Below are 19824 nucleotides of genomic sequence, written 5' to 3'. Positions count from 1 at the left end.
CTTCAGTGTAGACATCTGTGATAAAGTCAGCTTGCATTTTTAACTCTGCGGTTCACTTTTACTTTAAATCAACAAGGCAGCCACGTACTGAACTCTGCAAGTATATTGCTGCAAGTCTTTTCATCTCCAGGTGACTAACTGGAGCATCACTCATATTGCCTTCTCACTTTATGAAGTTAACACAGGCAGCGTTTCCCAGCACAGCTATTAGCATCAACAGCTGCTGCCAGCCAGCAGAACGAAACACAACCCTTAAGAAGATTTATAAATTGCCCATCGAAGTTCATCTGGTTTCCATGCTAACACAGCAGGAAAGACCACGGACTGGCTTCTCCCTGTCCACATGGTCCCTACCTGCTGGATCACCAACCTGTGTGTGGGTAACAGGGCAGTTCCCACCAGGGAGTGAAATCACACAGTAATGACTATAAATCGCTGCCTGCTATTACCCCTAAGTAACACTATCATTTAACATAGCATTAAACTTTTATTATGTAGTTTCAATCAAGGAATGTGAAAGAGGATGACAAAATCCACTTTGTTCCTTACCACTCCCTGAACAGCTGGGAGAAGTGCTCCCAAACAGAGAAGCCCCAGCAAGGTGCAAAGGGACAAAGTGACATATCCTGGGCAATGTGGGAGGCATGGTCATAGCCATGCTAGGATGCAGCTCCTCTCACCCATAAAGTGACACCATAACAGGGCAGGACTCCCCTCCGTACAGCTAATGTGCTTCTGCAGAATTCCTGAAGTATGTGCTCTATAGCTTCTATTACAGGGCCAAAATATTCACCTGAAGGGAGCTGCCCAAGGCTGAGATATAAGCACCTTACTTTTAGACCTCGCAGCAGCTCTCCAGGGAGTCAACGCTACAGCTGTCAATTTAGACCAGTCACAAAACCTGTGACTTAAGCTGCCAAATGTGCCACGGAAAAAAAAGGATGTGAAAAGATACACAAATATTTTCTCAAGATAATGCTATTGGGTGAAACTGGGCCTTTCCTTTCCCGACAGCTGCCCATGTTGATTTTGCCTTCACCAGCAGGACCTGAGGAGGCTATCAGCCACCTATTACCTGCCTCATGCAGACTCATGCCAGGGCATGTGCAGAAGCAGGGCAGTAGAGCACTGGGCCTGGAAGCCTGCCCTGGGGGAACCCTGGCACTGGGAGCAGGAGGAGGCACAGCAGTTTATTTGTTTTCTGCTTGCTGTCTTGCTTTGCTTTTGTTTATACATACTTCTGAAAGAAAAAAAGTAACTGCAGTCTAAGCTACTCATTTCAAATGCTGTCAAAAAAATAGGATGCTGAAAGGAAGTTGAGTTTTTGGGCACAGTGGGTACTCTGAATTTGCAGTCCTGGAGCTGGTAGGAGCTAAAATGCTTCGAGGAGGATTCTAATGCAGGACTTCCCCAGGGTGTTCTCACTGTATGCGTAGAGGGATCTGCTTAGGCACCACTTTAGGTACCGTTTAACTCTGAAATTTTTGAAGTGATGTAACAGATTCAAGTGACAGATGTTGGGTGAGTTCTGTCAAGCTGATAAAAGTATACAGAAGCTGCAGAGCTAAGCACAGAAAACAAGGAGAAAACATTTAGAAGCACCCTGGAACAAGGGAGGAGTGAAAAGCTCAGTCTGGGAGGTGGAACAACATGAAAGTATGTAAAATACTTTGTATCTCAACAAGAAAGTAAGCACATAACCACATGTACAAACAAGAGAGATCATCTCAGCCCGTAGGCCCATCATAGGACAGTGTATTTGTTGGGGTACCGTGGATGTGCACAACACAGGACACAGAAGACATCTGTTTTTGCACTCAGGAGTCCCTTATGCACGTTTTGAAGTATTCACTCTTATTCACAGATGTGGGCTAGAAGATCTAGAAAATGCTGATGCAGAAATTGAAGACTAGAAACAGGACTTCACAGGCCTGCCATGCCCTACCCATAGGCAAAACCAGACTCTGCATTGGTAACTAGTCCTTATTCCATCTCCTTATACTTTTAGATTATTTCATAAGACCTCTAACAGTCTTGCTTGTGTACCTAGTCTTCAGGGATACAAATTTTGACTTTAGAGTTGTTTTGTAAACTGCCACATATATTTATGGCACCATATAAATAATACATCATCCAGGGGCTATAACAGCACAGTCATTCAGGCTTTTTATGAAACAGTGAAGAGTAATATCAGAGAGTCAGCAGTCAGGCATCAAGCATATTAAAGTAACTGTTATCTAAACCTACGCTGCAACGCATAAGTAAAACTCCACTTGTAACTTAGCAGCACAAGGTGGCACTGAAAATCGGAGGCAAGCTCTCATGGGCCTCCATCGGTTACGGCAGGAGTGAAGGGAACCAGGCACCTTCCTGCTCAGGCACCTTCCTCCCCGTGTCAGGGCAGTGATACCACACTGGTACTCACACCATACCTGCACTAAGACGGCTCTCTGCAGCGCAGGGGTGCAGGGGCTGGAGCTGCTGCCAGAGCCCACCCTCGCCTGAGGCATGGCATCGTGCCCCAGCGCCGCAGGCCACTGCAGGGCAGGCTGGATGCCATCACTTCTCTTTCTTCGGTCCTCGGCCTGCAAAGGAGAAAGGAAGAGGCGTGTCGTGCACTCAGCTTCACGGCCTGGATGCTCTCCGGTGGCAGCGCAGAACCGCACAGACTCTACGGACCTCCCTGAGGAGAGGTCAGCCCTGGCACGATACAAAGCAGCACTGCCTCTCCATTTGCAACTCCATCCTTCTCATTAAGTTTCCAAGCCACAGCAGGACAAGGGGCAGCTGACATGCCTGAGCTGCAGTCTGCTTTATTCAAGGCTATCCTGCTTGCTGCAGGCTAGGATTTTAGCTGGGAGGAACCATCTTTCTGCATTTATTTACCTTCGACAGCACGCAACCTGTTTTGCTCTGAATTTATTACCCTCTTCTACAGCACTGACTTTACTGCAAGCAGCTTTCTATGTTGAGACACTTCTAATGCTCTGTTGTTTGGTATGCTAACTGCCCTATGGAAAGGACTGAGAGACACTATCGAGGTCCAACCGAAAGACAGGAAAGGTCCTTCTATGTCCCGAGGGCACTGCTTATTACAAAATCTCCAACCCACAGTTTTGACCCTGCTGCTCTTCCCAGTTTGATTCCCATTCTCTAGCATAAATCTTTAGCTCATCCTCTGATTTAGCAGCCTAGGAACTCTAACTTTAGCAGCTCTACTCTGCAAACAAGAGATTAATGCCATCTTGTACCCAGTTGTCTTTGTCTGGATAGATGTTCTTAACGGTGCCTCTCAATATATCTGGGTGTTTGTGCCTACAGCAAGGGAGAGAGCATATTCTGAATCCAGTTTAGGACCTGCTGAGAAGGTGGAAATGATTCCCCTTAGTCTCACAGATCTTAACTGGGGGCAGAAAGCAGCTTTAAAACATATTAGACAAGCAACCACAGCCAAATACTGAGGAATTCTAGTGGTGAACTGAGAAGTTACGTTACTCTTGAGGCCAGATCTTCATTACTTGCAACTCCTAACAATGAAAGGCAAATTTTACCAAGCATATTATGATCCAGATGCAAGCTCAAGAAGACGCTCCAGGCTTCCAGCACAGGCACTGAGCACTAAACTTCATGATCCAGCACCAAACCCGAGCTCAGAGTCCTTTCCCCAGCTCACCAGCTGCGGTGCCACTGGGATCAGATACAGCACAGGGACAGAGCTCACATCTGCACACAGAAGGGAAATCTGCCCTGACCTGCCTGCCACAGGATGAGCGAGATGACAGAGATGAGAAACTCCCAAGGAAAAGTTCCATGGCTCCATATGTTAAACTTGAGGTTTTGGAAGGCTGTAGGATATTTTTTGATGGTTTTTAATGCTTCAGCTCAACAGTAATTCTGGAGGTCGTTAGTTGCCTGTATCAATAGCTGGTCCTGGAAATGCCACTGAGAACCAAAAACCATGGGAAAAAAAGAACTCACTCTACATTTATGTTGCATCTAACCCTGTGCAGACCGCTCCCAGTGCAGGAACAGGCATAGTTTTGTCTAGTAAACTGCTAAAGACCAATATTTACAGGAACAAATTCACTGAATTATCACTGTTACAAACAGTCAAAGCTTTAAAGCATTTCTGACTCCTAAACAGTTACGTCCGCTGACATCACTGTAAAGCATCACATTTCAACAACAACAAAAGCAACCTTGTTGCATTAATTAGGATTCAATAGAAGGATCTGCATCTTCCAAGAAGTTTTGAGATTAATCAGTATTGTGAAAGAGTTTGCCCTCAAAACCAGAGTACACGATGGTACCCAACCACTGTCATCAATACCAGCATCACGCTATGAACCTCAAGGGCAGATCTGTGGATGCGATTTTTGTTTTCCTACTGTTTTCCTTCCACGTGTTCTTAACTCACCTGCAATTAGTAATATTATATTTCACCATTACAATAAAAGTTAACAGTGACTGCCTACACTAAATTCCACAGTACATTTCATTCTGCTACAAAGGGGTCATTTAGAAAATGCATGACAAAACTACAGAGTGTGCTGACATTTTACAGCTCTTTTGACTTCTAGCTATAGCAAAATGGAAAAGAAAGTTAAATGAATTAAACAGAGTTGCATTTTCTTCCCCCCCCCGCCAAAACCTAGCAAAGGCAAAGTATTTCAATGACTTAGATGTCACGTATTTAGTGAAAACTGCTCACTGCTCTGTCCACACCCAACTTTCTCTCCAGCCAGAACAACATCCCACCCTCTGTCACTACATAAACAGTGATTTCCAAAAGAGCTCATTCAAATTTCAATAATGATATGTTTAATCAGTCAATGCAATAAAGCCTTAGGATCTTGGGCATTTTTTTGACAGTTAAGTTTTACTTCAAACACAATTAGACATTCTATCGTTTTCACAAACTGCTGCTCTAACAAGGGACTTAATATCCTTTGTTTTGTTGATTTCACACTGCAGATTAGCTGTTTGCATACTCCATCCAGTTACTGAAATTCATCATGTCAATAATCCTACCAAAAAGTGTTTCATTTAACTGCTTATCATCATAGAAGATTTCACCTCAGGGAGCCAGCTGCATGCAGACAGAGGTGACATCAAAGAGGGCACCTGCTTAAAAGCTGCAGCAAAAAGTTAATAAGCAGCACTCTGCATTCCTTCTACAAACTTATGCATGTGCTTGGTTTGGGTATTTATGAAAGATGCTTTGCTGCCACCCCCAAGGAAAGATGTGTAAGCTGCTGAGGATTTTGACACTGACCAAGCCAAGTTCTTTGCTCTGGTAATGTGAAATCTTACCAGCTTATAGAAACAGGTTCACAGACCTGTGAAAAATAAATACCAGGAATGGTGAGATAACATATGTGAAACGGACTTGAAGCTTTTAAGTAGAACAAGCTGCAATACAGAATATTTCGGAGTTAAAAAAAAAAAGGAATGAAACAGACAAGAATTCTTACTGAGGACTCAATGTGTACCTCTTATCCACCAAATCTAATCTACCTAAAATCTGAGGAGAAAAAGAAGATGAAAAGGCATCACAATCTGACATCAGGGACACAGAGACCCATGCCTGGGAGGCACAACACTATTCTGTGTCTGCCTCAGTTTTGTGAACCCAAAAGTCAGGCAAAGACATCTCTTAAAACCTCAGATGACACTACCTTCATTCTTAATCGGGGATTCCCAAATCTTAATTTGGGAAACAAGAGAATGACAGCTAGCTGACCAGAGGGATCATGATTCCTGGTTCACCACAGCTAAAGACTTCTTTCAATCTGAGTAGAACTGACAGAGACTTAACCATTCCTTTTCCTTATTCTCTACATTAATGGAGACAAAAGGACTTACTGCAGCCTAAATGTGTAGGAAGACATAAGTCAAGCTGTAAGTTTAAAGATCAGACTGTACTCTAGCATCTCCACAGCATAATAAACTGCACCAAAACACTACACTGGCTGAGCTGGTACCTCTTTGGTTGTGTTGCTTGATGGAAGATGTGCTGCTGAATTTGAACTCTTGGAAGGCTCCTTCTTCTTCTGCTTGTGGTCATGCTGGAGAGACAGCAGCTGTGTCTGATCTTTGGGGAGAGTTCGATGCCCCTTCCTGTTGTGCTGCACCTCTTCCACCTTTTTCTGAAAGCAGAGTGATGAACATCAGAGAGAATGATGCCTCGGAGGACAACTGAGGTGACTGCTGAAAATCCTGGCTTTTCAAAAGAGCAAAGTGAGCACAGCTGCAAGGCTGACAGAAAAGCCACAACTCTGGGGAAAAGAAAGCAAAAAACAACTCCAAATGCTCAATGTTTGGCTTTTGAAACAGCGCAACAGAAAACTGCATTTTTTCTTTTTACTTTTCCTAAAAACAGGGCTTTAATTAAACACTCGAGTGCCTCTTGTTGGTTATGAGTCGGCTCATCTGCTGCAACTTTAGCATAACATTGCAGTCAAGGTGCCAGTCTTGACAGTGAGACCTCAGCATTAAAGTAACCTCAATTTCATTTTTACTTTGTGAGTAAGAGACTATCCTTTGTACAATCCAAAGTGAAACTGTAGACTCTGGAGATTTAAGCTTAAGTTGAGCTTGTGCTGGAATCTTTCAGGGTAAAGGTACCTTAAATCAGATGGAAGTGACTGAAGATAACTTCAGCAAGGAGAAACAGCAGTGACAGAACTGCCACCCTCAAGGAGAGGAAGTGTCATTGCTGTAGCTCAAGGGGGTAACTCAGTAAGTAATTTGCATGTTGCATCCAGAAAAGGTTGTATTCGAGAACAAGAGGCAGTAAAAGCATTAAAAAGTCATTCTCTGATCCGTGACTCAGAGGATGGCAGCAACCCCAAGGGGACTGAGAAAGACATCCACAGGAACAGGGAGCTGCAAATTGCTGCCAGCAAACCCTTTCATACCTGCTTCTTTTCTGGTTTCCTCTGCCCATCTGCTATGAACCGTTCATCATCTTCCACGGCCCTTTTGTCTTCCTTACACCTCTCCTCTCTCCTCTGAGCATCCTTAGCCTCAGCCCACCTCTGCTCGCACTCCTGCTGCCTTCGGAGCTCTTGCTCTCGCCTCTGATGCTGGAAGAGAGCCAGGGAATAACACCGCTTATTTTGTTTCCCTTTTGTACCCACCAATTATTTGTGCCAGTAGTCATTAATCACAAGGCTCATTTCCTGAGGTGCAGGCAGTAATACGGGATGCCCGATCACAGCACAGCAGGAGCAGCCAGCCACAGATTGCCACCACAGTAACTATCAAATTCAAAATGAAACCTTTGCCCTTTTGGCAGCTGAGGGCTGATGTGCCATTCATTTAGACAAATACGTGAACTTCTTTTTTGTGGTTGACAGCTAATCGTTCTGTCATTTTGAGAAGGAAGGGTTTTCTGAGAGTTTTCCCCCAGTTTTGCTGGAACAGCATCATGCTTCACAAATGCCATTGCTTGCACAATGCCTGAATTTCATCAGATGCTCCCAAGAAGAGACCCATTGATGATTTAGCAATACCTGCCACACCATAATGTGTAAGACAGCTGAAAAGGCATCTTGTCTTGTAACATCTTAAAAAGAAGCAGAGCCAGAAACTCTGGATCAGGAAAAGAGACTCAGTATGAATAACGCACAACAGAAAGAAAACAGGACCTCTCTCCCCACCTGCCTGGGCTTCTACAGCCAAGCTCAAGAGAAGAGTCCTGCATCTTCAGCTCCCAAAGCTCAGGGCAGGTTGTCAGCAGGAAAAGAACAAAGCCCTTTTTATATCACTTCATATCATTATGTTCAAAAGCGATACATTCTCCCAGTGTGAAAGACTGCATGACAGGTTGTGCTGACAACTTAGCACAGCCTTCTTGCCTTTCATAGCCTACTCTCTACAGGCATATTTTTCATTTGTGAGGGGATGTGGAATAACAATGCAAGCCAGTCCCTACATCCTCCAGCCTCCTCCTCTGCTCTTTCTGCTGCTCGATGCGTTTCTGCCGCTCTGTCAGCAGCTGCTTCTTGTATTTCTCCTGGTCCTTCAGCTGCTGCTGCTGGCGTTGAGGGTCAGAACGGTTTTTGTTCTCCTGCTGCAGCCTCAGAAACTCACGGCGGAGAGTTGACTCCCCAGGGAGATTTACTATGGAGCTGAAACGAAGTACAAGTTTCAATATGACTAAACATAGCATTAAAGCAGGGAGAATACAAGGAACTGCTTGTTGTCCCGTGTCAGCAAACGAAAATGACTTGATACATCTCTGCCATGTTGACTATGCATCCGAATGCAGCAGCTTGTTATGCTCAGCATTTATATTCGATAGCTACGAAACAGTTCAAGTATCAGAGTGGATACGGTAGATGGGGGATTTAGAGTAAGGTAAAAAAGCAAATCTGCGCGAGGAGAGCTGCCTTCAGTGAGAACAGGTTGGCCAGTCAAATTTTATATTCTAATCATAAAATTAACCTTGGTTCTCCTTCATCTTCATTCAGCTCATCGTCTTCCTCCTCACTTCCACTGTAATCATAGTCTGTTTCCTCTGTCAAAAAAAGAGAGAGAGACCAATAAATGCCAGTGGAGGATATTGTTATTTAAGATGTTATCTTGAACTTGGCTTCTGAGCACTAAAACTGAACTACATGGAGCTCATCAGGAATTTAAAAGCCCTAGGTTGCACTAAGAGGCTGAGTGGATGCAGCAGAAGATATTCAAGTATGCAACACAAAGTCTACTTCAGACCATGGGTCAAAGGGCCCCTTTACGTGTTTCCACTTTTTCCCCTCACTAACTACATAGATTTTGCAAAACTAACTTGCTTTTACAATCTGCAATATAATAAGCTAAGCCTACTGCAATAGCCAACCCTCCCAACAACATAAGCAGCAGGGTCATTTCATGTATAAATTTAGATATGGTATGAAAGACTTATGCTGACCTTTTCTGCTATTGCATGTCTGCTGCGTAACTAAACTGAGGCTTTTAGTGAATCTGTGTTTCTTTTTGTACTAAAATGAACAATTTTAATGGGGATAATCAAGCAATGCTAGTTTTGACATTGCAGTTCAGGAGAAGATGACCCACATTTTTCAAGTTCTCTTCAAGAGTACCATGGAGGTAACCCATAAGGGAAGACTTCAAATTAGCATGCCACAAAGCTAAAATACAGAGCAGGACCAAAGTGGGACTCAGTTAACTTTTTTTGGCATCAGTATTTTGAAGTGTATTGTCTGGCAGTTTCACATTGTTCCTTCAGGGGAATTTTAATTAAAACCAGCACTTTCCAGGTCCAACTGTAACTAGTTATCAACACGTGATTGTTATCACCACATCTTTACTCCTTCAAGTGCATTCATGAAAACCTTTTAACAGGATGTTTTTCCATTTGAAAGTGCCCACAGCTGGAAGAGATGACAGAATTTTCTACAATGGAGTGACAGTAGGTGTGGACACAGGAAGGGCAACTGATACAGCCTATCTGGACACGTGCAAGGCTTTTGATATGGTCCTGCACCACATCCTTATCTCAACATTGGAGAGATATGGATTTGAAGGCTGGATAAAGAATGGGTTGGATGGCTGCTGCCAGAGAGCTGTGGTCAATGGCTCTATGTCCAAGTGGAGGCTGGTGACAAGTGGTGTGAAGGCCATGGGGGTCCTGGTAGACAAAGAGTTGGGCATGAGCCAGCAGTGTGCGCTCACAGCCCAAGAGGCCAACAGTGTCCTGGGCAGCATCAGCAGAGGGCTGGCAGTGGGCAGGGAGGGGATTGTCCCCCTCTGTTCTGCTCTCATGAAGCCCCATCTGCAGAACAGCATCCAGGCCTGGCCCCAGCACAAGGAAGATGTGGGGCTGTTGGAGTGGGTCCAGAGGAGGCCGTGAAGATGCTCACAGGGCTGGAGCACCTCTCCTGTGTGAAGGAAGGCTGGGGGGGCTGGGCTCATTCTGCCTGGAGAATAGAGGGCTCCAGGGAGACTGCACTGCGACCTTCCAGTACATGAAGGGAGCTTACAAAGGGAACCAGCTTTTTACCTGGTTTGATTGTGACAGGACAAGGGAAAATGGCTTTAAACTAAAAGAGGAGAAATTCAAGTTTGATATTAGGAAGAAAAGCTCTACTCAGGGTGGTGAGGTGCTAGAACAGGTTGCCCATAGAAGTTGTGGATGCCCCATTCCTGCAGGTATTCAAGGACATGCTGGATGGGGCCCTGGGTAGCTTGAACTATTGGGTGCCAACCAGGGCACAGTTGGGGGATGGAACTGAATGATCTTTAAGGTCTCTTCCAACCCAAGCCCTTCTATAGTGCTACGATTCCATGACTACTGGAGTCAGTAAATTTACACTGCAACATCAATTTCATTTTAGGCACAAATATTCCTATTGTCAAATCAATACTTAAGAGTTTAAAAATTAATTTATCATCTTTACAGCACTTTGTGAGTTTGCCCTCACAGTCACTAATCTCCACTGTGCCCCTCCCATTGGAAAACACACAAGAGAATGAGAGGTGAGAGAGTAGGGAAAATAACAGGTCAGCAGGCTACTTTACTCTCTGCTGCACATCAAACTGTGCACTGACATATGGACCATTCTCACTCCAACACTGCTTCTTCCAAGTTTTGCTCTGAAGGATAAGGAACCAGCTCAATTTCTCTCTTTTACTTCATGCATTTGGTATAAAAGCCAACCAATTATATCCGTGTGCGTGTCACTGGATCTTGGAAGCCTTTTCAAGGACTTGTACACTCCACTACAAAATGCTTCTGCCTCCAAAGAACTCACAGGCTGTAATTATTTTACTTGCTGCATCACCATATAAAGGTATCAGGAACCAAGAGATGAGCTGAGACTAGGAAAGGCTCAAGGATTACAGTTTAGATACTCTATTTAGAAAATAGAGGCCTAAGCATTACTTGGACTCTGATCACATTAGCATTTGGGTTGTGTTCAGTGAAGCAGCATCAGTCAACTCCTGAAGACTTTAGCATTACACACCACTGTGGATCAAGGCTGTTGCAGAGATTTGCACAATGACCCCACTGCCACCAGCAACAAAACTTTCTCAGTTTTTTGTGGTACCATATTTCAGGTGGATCCACTTTTTACTCCACCATCAAAAATCAGAAAAGGAGCTGCTATTTGCAGTATCTTTTATTTTCCTCTCCCTTTTTGTTTCTTTTTGCCACGTTACCCTTTTCTCCTTTCTTCTTCCTGGTCCTATCCAGGTGGTCTTTCAGCATGATGCGCACTTGCCGTTCATTCTGCATGTCTCGGATAAAAGAGTGCTTAAGCAAGGTTTCAGTGGACGGACGATGCAAATAATTTTTTACAAGGCAGCTTTCAACAAAATTAAGGAATTTCTTTGACCTTAAAAAGACAGAAAAACAGGGTAAAATAATAAACCTTTCCAATTGGTTTGCCAAGCATTACCCCAGAGTGCCATAAAGCACTACATTTGCAAGGCTTCATCTTGCCCTGGGACTAAAACTGCAGTCACTCATGTCAGCCTTCAGTGACTGCAATGGATGCTGCAGATCATCCAGAGATCAGAAGGACAGGGTTGGTTCCCAAAGGTAAACTACTTCTGCACCCATGGCTCACCCCACACTATAGACAGTGGAGGACAGACAACACAGATCACTGCAGGATTTAACAACATTGTGATTTCTTGGACAAGAGCGCTAAAAATCATCAGAAATGACACTCTGCACGGCTTTTTACCATTTTCTGGATTTCAGCTTTGGGGGCGGGTTCCGCGGGATGAGGAAGAGTGCTCTCATTGGGTGCATGTCACACAGGGCTGCAAAGGAGACCACAGAGTTCAGCACACATCCCACGTCCAACCTCTGCCACCCAGGCAGACCCAACCACTTCTCCCACTGCCTACAGCACAGCACCTGCTGCAGGACCTCACTGTTAGTCAGTGCAATTCATGCTACAGCCAAAAAATGAAGTCTCAGAGTACAAAGAAAGCTTTCACAATGATGCACTGCTATTTTACTGGTTGCACGAGATTCAGTTGAAAGAAAGGCTGCGTGGTAACAACTTTATTCTGATTTTTATACGTAAGGCTTCAAAAGGACATTATAAAAACTCACAACTCTAGTATATCAAGAGGTAATTTTTCATAAACAGAAGTTAAATTTAATATTGAAATATATATAATTTAATATGCTTTGTTTATGGTTCAAATAAACAATAAGATACGTTTTCATCAGACTCTTAGCTGTATCATTCATGGCATAAAAGAAAATGTAGGATGAAGAAATGTGATGCAAATTGGAGAGCTCACGAACCGTGTCAGTGGAGCAGAGCATAATGGCTGAGCACATATTTCATCTATTTTGTGTTTCGGGAGCAGGAGCACCATGATTAGGCAATTTGCCATAGATCCTACCAATGCATTCAGATGCTGGTTTCTTTCCAGCCCACTGTACTTCTGCTCAGTGCTACTGTTACAGAAATGTAAAACTACAAATAACTCTGCAAAAAAGAAAATACCATAATATCTCATATACCAGAGACATTTTGTGTGGAATTACAAACAAGTCCCTGTCTGTCACAAAGAAATATTGAGGGTCAGAGGTCTTTCTTCACAAAACAGAGCTACTGAATGGCAACTGAGAGGCTCTATATGGAGGCTGATCTCCCATGACATGCAGGTGTTCAGAAGTGATTCTCTTAATAGAAACAGATTTGCAGCGTTGCAGAAATAGTAAAAGCAAGACTATGGCCTGGGTATGCCATTACTGCCTCCTATTTCTTTCCGTGCCTGTAGCTGCCTGCCATCACTTCTCACATCTGAGTTGACTTTTTGTCTTTTGCCTCTGTATTTTCAACAGCTTGTGATATAGTGGGGGTGGCAGTTCAAAGAAGTCTGGTTTCTGGATAGGGGTCCTATCACCTCACGTAAAACAAGAAGAAAAACACAACACAATGCAATAGAATATAATCTATTACATTCTCCTGCCAAAAACAGTGATCACATCAATTACAAATGGAGTGAGGAATTAGCATGTGAAGCCACAAGTCTCTCTCAAAGGAAACTGCACAGAGCCCCGTCTCAGGACGAAGCTGGGCTGCAGCACAGTTTCTGAAAGTGCTTCTCAACTCCAGCTGGATTCGGACCATTGCTAAAACCAAGCTGGACAGGAAAACAGCCAAAAGTGTTTCTTAAACACAGCCTACGTGCTCTTGAGCTCAGGCCAGGGTATAATTTATTTCATCTCCTGTGCTCCCGGCAGTGACCACGTACACCCTCACAACACAGCTGTTCCTTGGGTGCAGGGATGAAACAAGCAGGGTTCTGCAGAAACAAAAGATGCACAAAAGAGGTCTGTGCGACCACCCTGCAGCCATTGATTGCTGCCCACTGCCTGTGAGACACTAACCAGAGTAGTGAGGGGACAGCAAAGGTCTCCCAGCACACTCCTGCTGCTTGGCGTCACAGACGGAAGCAATTACAAGACACAAAATTTACCTAAAGCTAGTAAGAAATCAGGATTGAAATCGAGGAGGGGAAACAGGGACTTAGATGTGGGAAGGGCACAGCAAGAGAGCTGAAATGAGAAAAATTCAGAGATTATTTCTAAGGATCCAGACAGAACCAGAGCTTTGTACATCTGTGCATTAGTCAAGCGCGAGTTATTTTAATACAGAACATGTTCAGAAAGCATAGAGCCCCCTCCCTGAACCAAACCACTTACGAGGAGCTCCTTCAGCCATTTCAATAGCAGTGATTCCCAAAGACCAGAGGTCACTCTGCAGGAAAAAAAACACTGAACGTTGCAACTTGAAACACTCATGCATTTTTTCAGTTTTCCTTTGCTTCCCTAGAACTCGCTTGGATCAAGTCATTTTCGTGTGAGAGCAATATACATTCTGCTCCCTCCCCTCCCCTCCTGAGCTTTTAGGAAAGAAACGTGCTAGTAGCCAGAAGCTTCCCATTCCCCACGCAGTTGTGAGTAGCTGAATCATCATTTAAGCAGCCAGCTCTAAAATGCAAACCTTTTGCATTCGTAAAACCCAAAAGAATTGGAGTACAGCAGACACCATTTAACTACACAGCTTACATCTTTAACCTATTGCTGCGAGGCAGTGAGACACAGCACTGGATGATCTTGAAGGTCTTCTCCAACCTTGGTGATTCTATAAACAGTGCCTCGTGCTCTGTTCAAGGCCAAAAAAATCTTTGTCTTAATGCTTGTATCACAGTAGTCATTGCTGAGTTTCTACACTGACAAAGCTTAAATTATAATCTGACTTTCTGTCCACAAAGTCTCTAGTCACATATTTTTGGGCACACGAAAGGAAATTCAGGCTGGAGATTTCATTATCAGCTTATCTGAATGCTAAATGATTTTGATCATGAAAGATTAATTGTGATCATGACCAGTGACTGTAAAAAAATACGTCACAGGCTTCTGCTTGATTAATCAAGTACAGTATTTACTACTTTTTGGTGTCCAAAAGCAGTTAGATGAGAGGCATGTGACCAAACTAACCTGCAGGGTTTATTTAAAAGCAGATTTTGTAAGGGTGCAAGAGAAGACAAAACTTCAAAGATTAGCAGCTCATATCCATCTTGGCACTCTGTCTAAACCTGACTTTACCAACAGAACCTTCTCAACTCAGCTGCTCTGAACTGCTTCATGCAAGCTGGAGGCTGTTTGTGTTACAGTTTGTAGAGACATCTGAGAATATAAATAATGGGACCCTGACTTGCTATGAAATAGATGACAGAAAGTTAGAAAAGTCTTCTAGAGGTAGCATTGCAGGCTCTGGGGATAATGGGAAAAAGAACCAGGCTGCAAAGTACTGTGGTTTCTTGTTTCAAAGTGTGAGAGGCAGACAGCTGCAGTGGAAAATGGTAGCAGTGTTTGAAAGACTGATGTGTATAGGTACACATGCATATATTTTTTCACTGATTTGTTATAATTTTAACCACTTTTTCATAGAACAAGAAGTTACAGGTACTACAGAATGGCTTCCTGCTACTTTCTCCATCGTATCAGCCATAAATCTCTGTAGAAAAATCAGTCCTGTGCCACCTTCTGAGTCACAGCAGTTTGTGTGGCTGTTTGTTAGTGAAGGCAAGGAAAGTAGATATGCACGTCCCTAACACTTATATCTTCCAAAAAGAAAATCAAGTGGTTTCAGAAAATGAAGACAACCTCATTTTCTGAGGTTTCAGAATGAAATTTACATGGTATGAAAAATAACATCCAAGAACATTCTTTGGTCATGACTGCCACTCACAACATGACTTCACAGTGCAGTGAAGAAGGTCTCAGCAAGTGAGAATCATAGCTCCTGAAACAGGAGAAAACAGAGGTAATAGCAGGCTCTTCTAATAAAATTTCTCTAGCCACAGTCAGAGCAGCCAAGTGGCAACCAGGAGAACACCAGGACCAAGGGAGTGACCAGGGGAAAGGCTGCTCAGGAAGCCATCCCTGGAGAACACCTGGAAGTCTAAGTGTAGGCAAACAAACAACAACACTGCTGGAAATAATTCAGAGGACAAAGAATCACAAGTCTCTTCAGAACAGCATCAGTCCATTAACAAAGGAGAACCAGAAACAGCATATGAACAGCTGTTGTCGGTATCCAAAACGCAGAGCATGCTGGTCATCTCAAAAGATAAATTCTTCTTTCAATGAGTAAGTTATCATTAGATGCTTGCTTAAGAGCAAAAATGATGTCAGGGACCACTGAACTAGTGCATATAACAAGAGCAGATAAGGCCTCTGTATTCACTCAGTCATTTCTGTTGAGAAATTGGTGGTGAGTAATCAGCCACATTAGGAGGGCACTGCTATGGGTCTGGAGAGCTAACAATTCCCACCTCCTTAGCACTGGTGAAGTCACCTGTGACCAAATCTGCACTGCATGTGTGCAGCAGAGGCCACAAAGATTATAAGGGGCTTAGAGCTGGGAGGCTTCAGATTGAGAATGCCTGGACCATTCAGGGGATCTTAGCACAAATTCCTCATGGGAAAAGAATAAAGAAGATCAAACCAGTCGCTTCTCTTTTCATTGTGGCCAAGTAAGGGAGAAGAGGCACCTAGGTACAAACTGAAATTCAGGAAATTCTGTTCAAACCTAAATCTTATTTACTGTGACTTTTGCAAACACAGGCACAGGTTGCCTGGAGATGCTGTGATCTCTAATGTTGAATATATTCAAAACCTGAGTGGACATAAGCCACAAGTGGGCAGCCTGCTCTGGCTGACTCTGCTTCAGTAAGAGTTTCAGCGGACAACCTCCAGAGTTGCCCTCACCTCTCAGCCATCCCATGAACAGCCAGAAATCATTCTGGGACGGAAAACCACTTGCAGTTGCATGTTTATAAATGAGCAACAAGTTATGGTAATTATTACCAACTAAATCAGGATTTACAACTAAGTACAGAGTAAAATAGCTCTTTTACAGAAGAGAGTAATACCTGGCCACATTAGCATTACATTGTTTGTCAAGCATTCCTTACAAATTTACCTCTTTCTTTCTTTTTCCATCCTGACCTGTAACCTCCACATATATCTATCAGTATTTTGTTGCACAGATTAATGAACATGTATTACAGATACAAACAATTTAGAAAGAAACCCCACTCATAGTGAAACTCCACGCTCAAAAAGAGCCACCACCCACATACTACAAGTATTCTACTTGTACAGTTACAACATTATTGTGGTTTAAAAGAAAGGAAGATTGAACTTTTCAAGAGTTCTTCTCTCAATTTGAGAAGGATTTCAGCAGCTCATGTGTTTTGCGATCTGATATTAAGTTGTAACACTTACTCTGTAATCATAGGTAGAATCTGGGTTCTCCTCACAGGCAATGACTTCAGGTGCCATCCAATATGGTGTTCCAATAAAAGTGTTTCTTCTCCCAATGGTTCTATCCAGTTGGGCGCTTACACCAAAATCCACTGAAAAGCCAAGCAAGGGTAAAGTATTTACTAAAGGGTTGCATTCATATGGCAGAGCACTTGCTTAACTACATACATACTTTTTGGATACCAAACTTTTGGGCTAGAATGTGTATCAAACCTGATACAAGTTCTCATAGTACATCTTGTCCAGTAACTGAAATTAAGTGGAAAAACTGAAGTTTAAGCCTGAGTAGGACCTGAGATCTTTTAACTAGTACTGGAAAGGAAAAAATAGTACCTATGTATGAAGCACGCTTAGATGTATCTTATATATTTGTTTATATATCACTTTGAGTTATTTCAAAGAACTCCTTCCCTGCATTCAAAGACTAGCTTACAACAGGCTGGAGAATACACTGGTTTATTCTGATCTTAGCCTCATTATAATGAGAGAATTGTGCCCTGCTCTTTGTGCTGAAAGGATATTACTTTCCTTGGGACTGTACAGCAACACAGTGTTGCTCAGATACAAAGAAGGGTCCATAAAACCAACTGTTACATGATTGTATTTTTCTTTCAATAAACCTCTAAACCACTAATTGGATCTACTAGGCACAGCATCTAGTGCTATTCACAGAGAAGACTGGGAAACAAAAAATAACAACAATCAAAATAGACTAGCAAGGAAAAGAACTGGAAGGAAGCAGTCCTCTCGTATCATCAAGGAGAAGATTTTCACAGCTGTGTTTCCTCAGTACAGAACATCTGCATACCATTACTACATACTACCATTACTGGTTGTCCCTGTTCAGCAAAATGTCTTCAACAGAAATCTGGACCTGACTTTTGGGTTCATCATACCTTCTGTGCTTCTGATGGGAAATGTGAAAAGTGCTTTTACATAACATGCTGAGATGGAATGGAACCGGACTGAGGATCTCTTGGTTTTCTAGCTTCCCCGCTTTAATTGGCACTCAATTTAAAACCCTCTGGCAATACTTCTTTTTTGGATTAAAAAAAATGTCCTTATTTTGGCTTGCTCCAGTCAAGCACCTTATCCCATACTGATAGGCTACGTATATCCTTCTTCTCCATCTCTGTAGTGATTTCTTTCAAATGAAGACAAGACAGGATAAACAAAGAATCATCCCAAATAAGAAAAGAGTTCTCAAGACTGCTCCTTTAAATCACCGCCATGCATCCTCTGTGAAATCTTCCAAAAACACCAAAGACATCCTCCTCAAGAGAGATAATTACTTGAGTTTAATCTTAGGAAGCTGGAAGTCGTTAACAGTTGACACATCATAGCTAGAAAAGGAAATGAGTAAACAGGCTGACATTGTTGAGAGATGAGTATTAGTATGATCTATTCGTGTGAGAGGGCTACCACTGAAGAGTAATTTCACCTATCCTCAGATTTACGAAAATCTCTAAGCCTGTTTCCCTTAGAGAAATGGATCAGTTTAACTTACTCTTGGTGTGAGGGTTTTTGTTGTTGGCTTTTTTTTTGGATGCCTTTGTACACTGGGAGCCTGCTGTGAAGACCTGGTGGCGATTTGACTGACTACAAGGTTATCTGTGTGACTGTCTAGAAGTAGCTGCATTTCCCACAGGCTGTGAGTGACACTGCTGTGGAATATATCACGTTTTCACCTTCTTCTAGCTGACAGACATTTTGTAAACCAGAGCATTAACAGTATTTGATACATCTTGGGTTCCTGAAAGTTCTTTCCAAGGTAAGACAGAAATTTTAAACAAACAGGTTTGTAGCACACATTTACAGAAACATACCCAGTTTTACTTCTGCATTTTCTGTGAGAAGAACATTCTGTCCTTTAATATCTCGATGGATGACATGATGAGCGTGAAGGTGTGCCAAGCCCTAAAAATAAAGCAAAACAAAAGCAAGACTTCCCTTATTCTCATTATCATGAACTTGGCATTGTTGCCTTTTTACACTTTTATCCTTCTCAGACTTCACAGAGAAAGTCCTTCACGTGTGATCAGCAACATCAAGTCCCCAGGTTTGGCAAGGAGAGAAGACGACAACCAGAAGGCACAACTGTAGTGTAGCATCTCTAAAGTAAAGTGTGAATAAAATGAGGTACCAGTATTTTTTACTTCTCTCTCAGAATCAACACCACATATTAAAAGCAAAAAAAATATTAAAAAAAAATAATTGGTGAAGAACATTGCAGAATGCTCTCAATGAGGTGCAGAGACAGGATGTATCTGGCTGCACTGGGCCAAATTTTACTTTCAACAGAACAGCAAAACTCTGAATTCAATGAAAAATTGATCACAGAGAGCTCAAAATACCATGTCAGATTATTGTTGAATGCAACAAATATTGAATAGTTGTCATTCAGCTAATATTTGCAATATTCTGTCTCCTTCTTTCCCAAACTGTTCATGGATAAGCTAGCAGAGATATAACAATGAAATAATACACTATAATAAGACGAGGGATACTCTGCTGAAATACTTGGATTCTGTAATACAGTATTAGTGACTTCAAATGCAGCTTCCACCCAACTCCTAAGTTTTCCAGAAGGAAACATTTTCAACCCAGACGCAACGAGTTATTCTCTGTTTTAACATGAAGATGATTCAATGCAATTGCTTGTTTCAGGCAAACTTGATGTTATTACTTTCTGCTGCAAGAGCGTAAATCAAAGGTTTTAATATCAACTGATTTAACAGAGATATTACAGCCACACAACCACAAGAACTTAACCAGACCATCATGATTTTCTTTTTCTTTTTTTGCATAAGAGCTCTCCCCACAATCTCCAGCTATAGTTACTGCAGTATGCAGCCTAATGCCAAATCCAGGTGAGATGGCTGATGCTCTCCACTGAACATACTTATCAATAACACCTGCAGAAGCAGAGACTTACTCCTGCTCAAGCATTACCTTGGCACACTATCTGAATTCTAGTTCCTGGAATATGCAGTTATCTTAACATT

The 19824-nt window shown here is 42.7% G+C and overlaps 1 protein-coding gene across 1 annotated transcript in view; it reads right to left on the bottom strand.

Moving 5' to 3' along the window:
- Positions 1-19824, bottom strand: part of NRK (Nik related kinase) — a 79042-nt gene that overhangs the window by 20758 nt on the left and 38460 nt on the right. Inside the window, exons 6-15 of the mRNA XM_042825056.1 lie at positions 18646-18736; positions 16781-16911; positions 13688-13742; positions 11703-11781; positions 11173-11348; positions 8452-8524; positions 7940-8135; positions 6921-7088; positions 5985-6149; positions 2433-2585 (exon numbers count right to left, since the gene is read on the bottom strand). Coding sequence (XP_042680990.1) covers positions 2433-2585; positions 5985-6149; positions 6921-7088; positions 7940-8135; positions 8452-8524; positions 11173-11348; positions 11703-11781; positions 13688-13742; positions 16781-16911; positions 18646-18736 — 1287 coding nt within the window. The remainder of the gene's footprint in view (positions 1-2432; positions 2586-5984; positions 6150-6920; positions 7089-7939; positions 8136-8451; positions 8525-11172; positions 11349-11702; positions 11782-13687; positions 13743-16780; positions 16912-18645; positions 18737-19824) is intronic.

Source organism: Centrocercus urophasianus, unplaced genomic scaffold, assembly GCF_019232065.1.
Source record: "Centrocercus urophasianus isolate 14NV4802_14NV808 unplaced genomic scaffold, USGS_Curo_1.0 seq_24, whole genome shotgun sequence".
NCBI classification, from domain to species: Eukaryota; Metazoa; Chordata; class Aves; order Galliformes; family Phasianidae; genus Centrocercus; species Centrocercus urophasianus.
The sequence above is the reverse complement of the archived record's forward strand: the minus strand, read 5'-3'. Positions and strand labels throughout refer to the sequence as shown.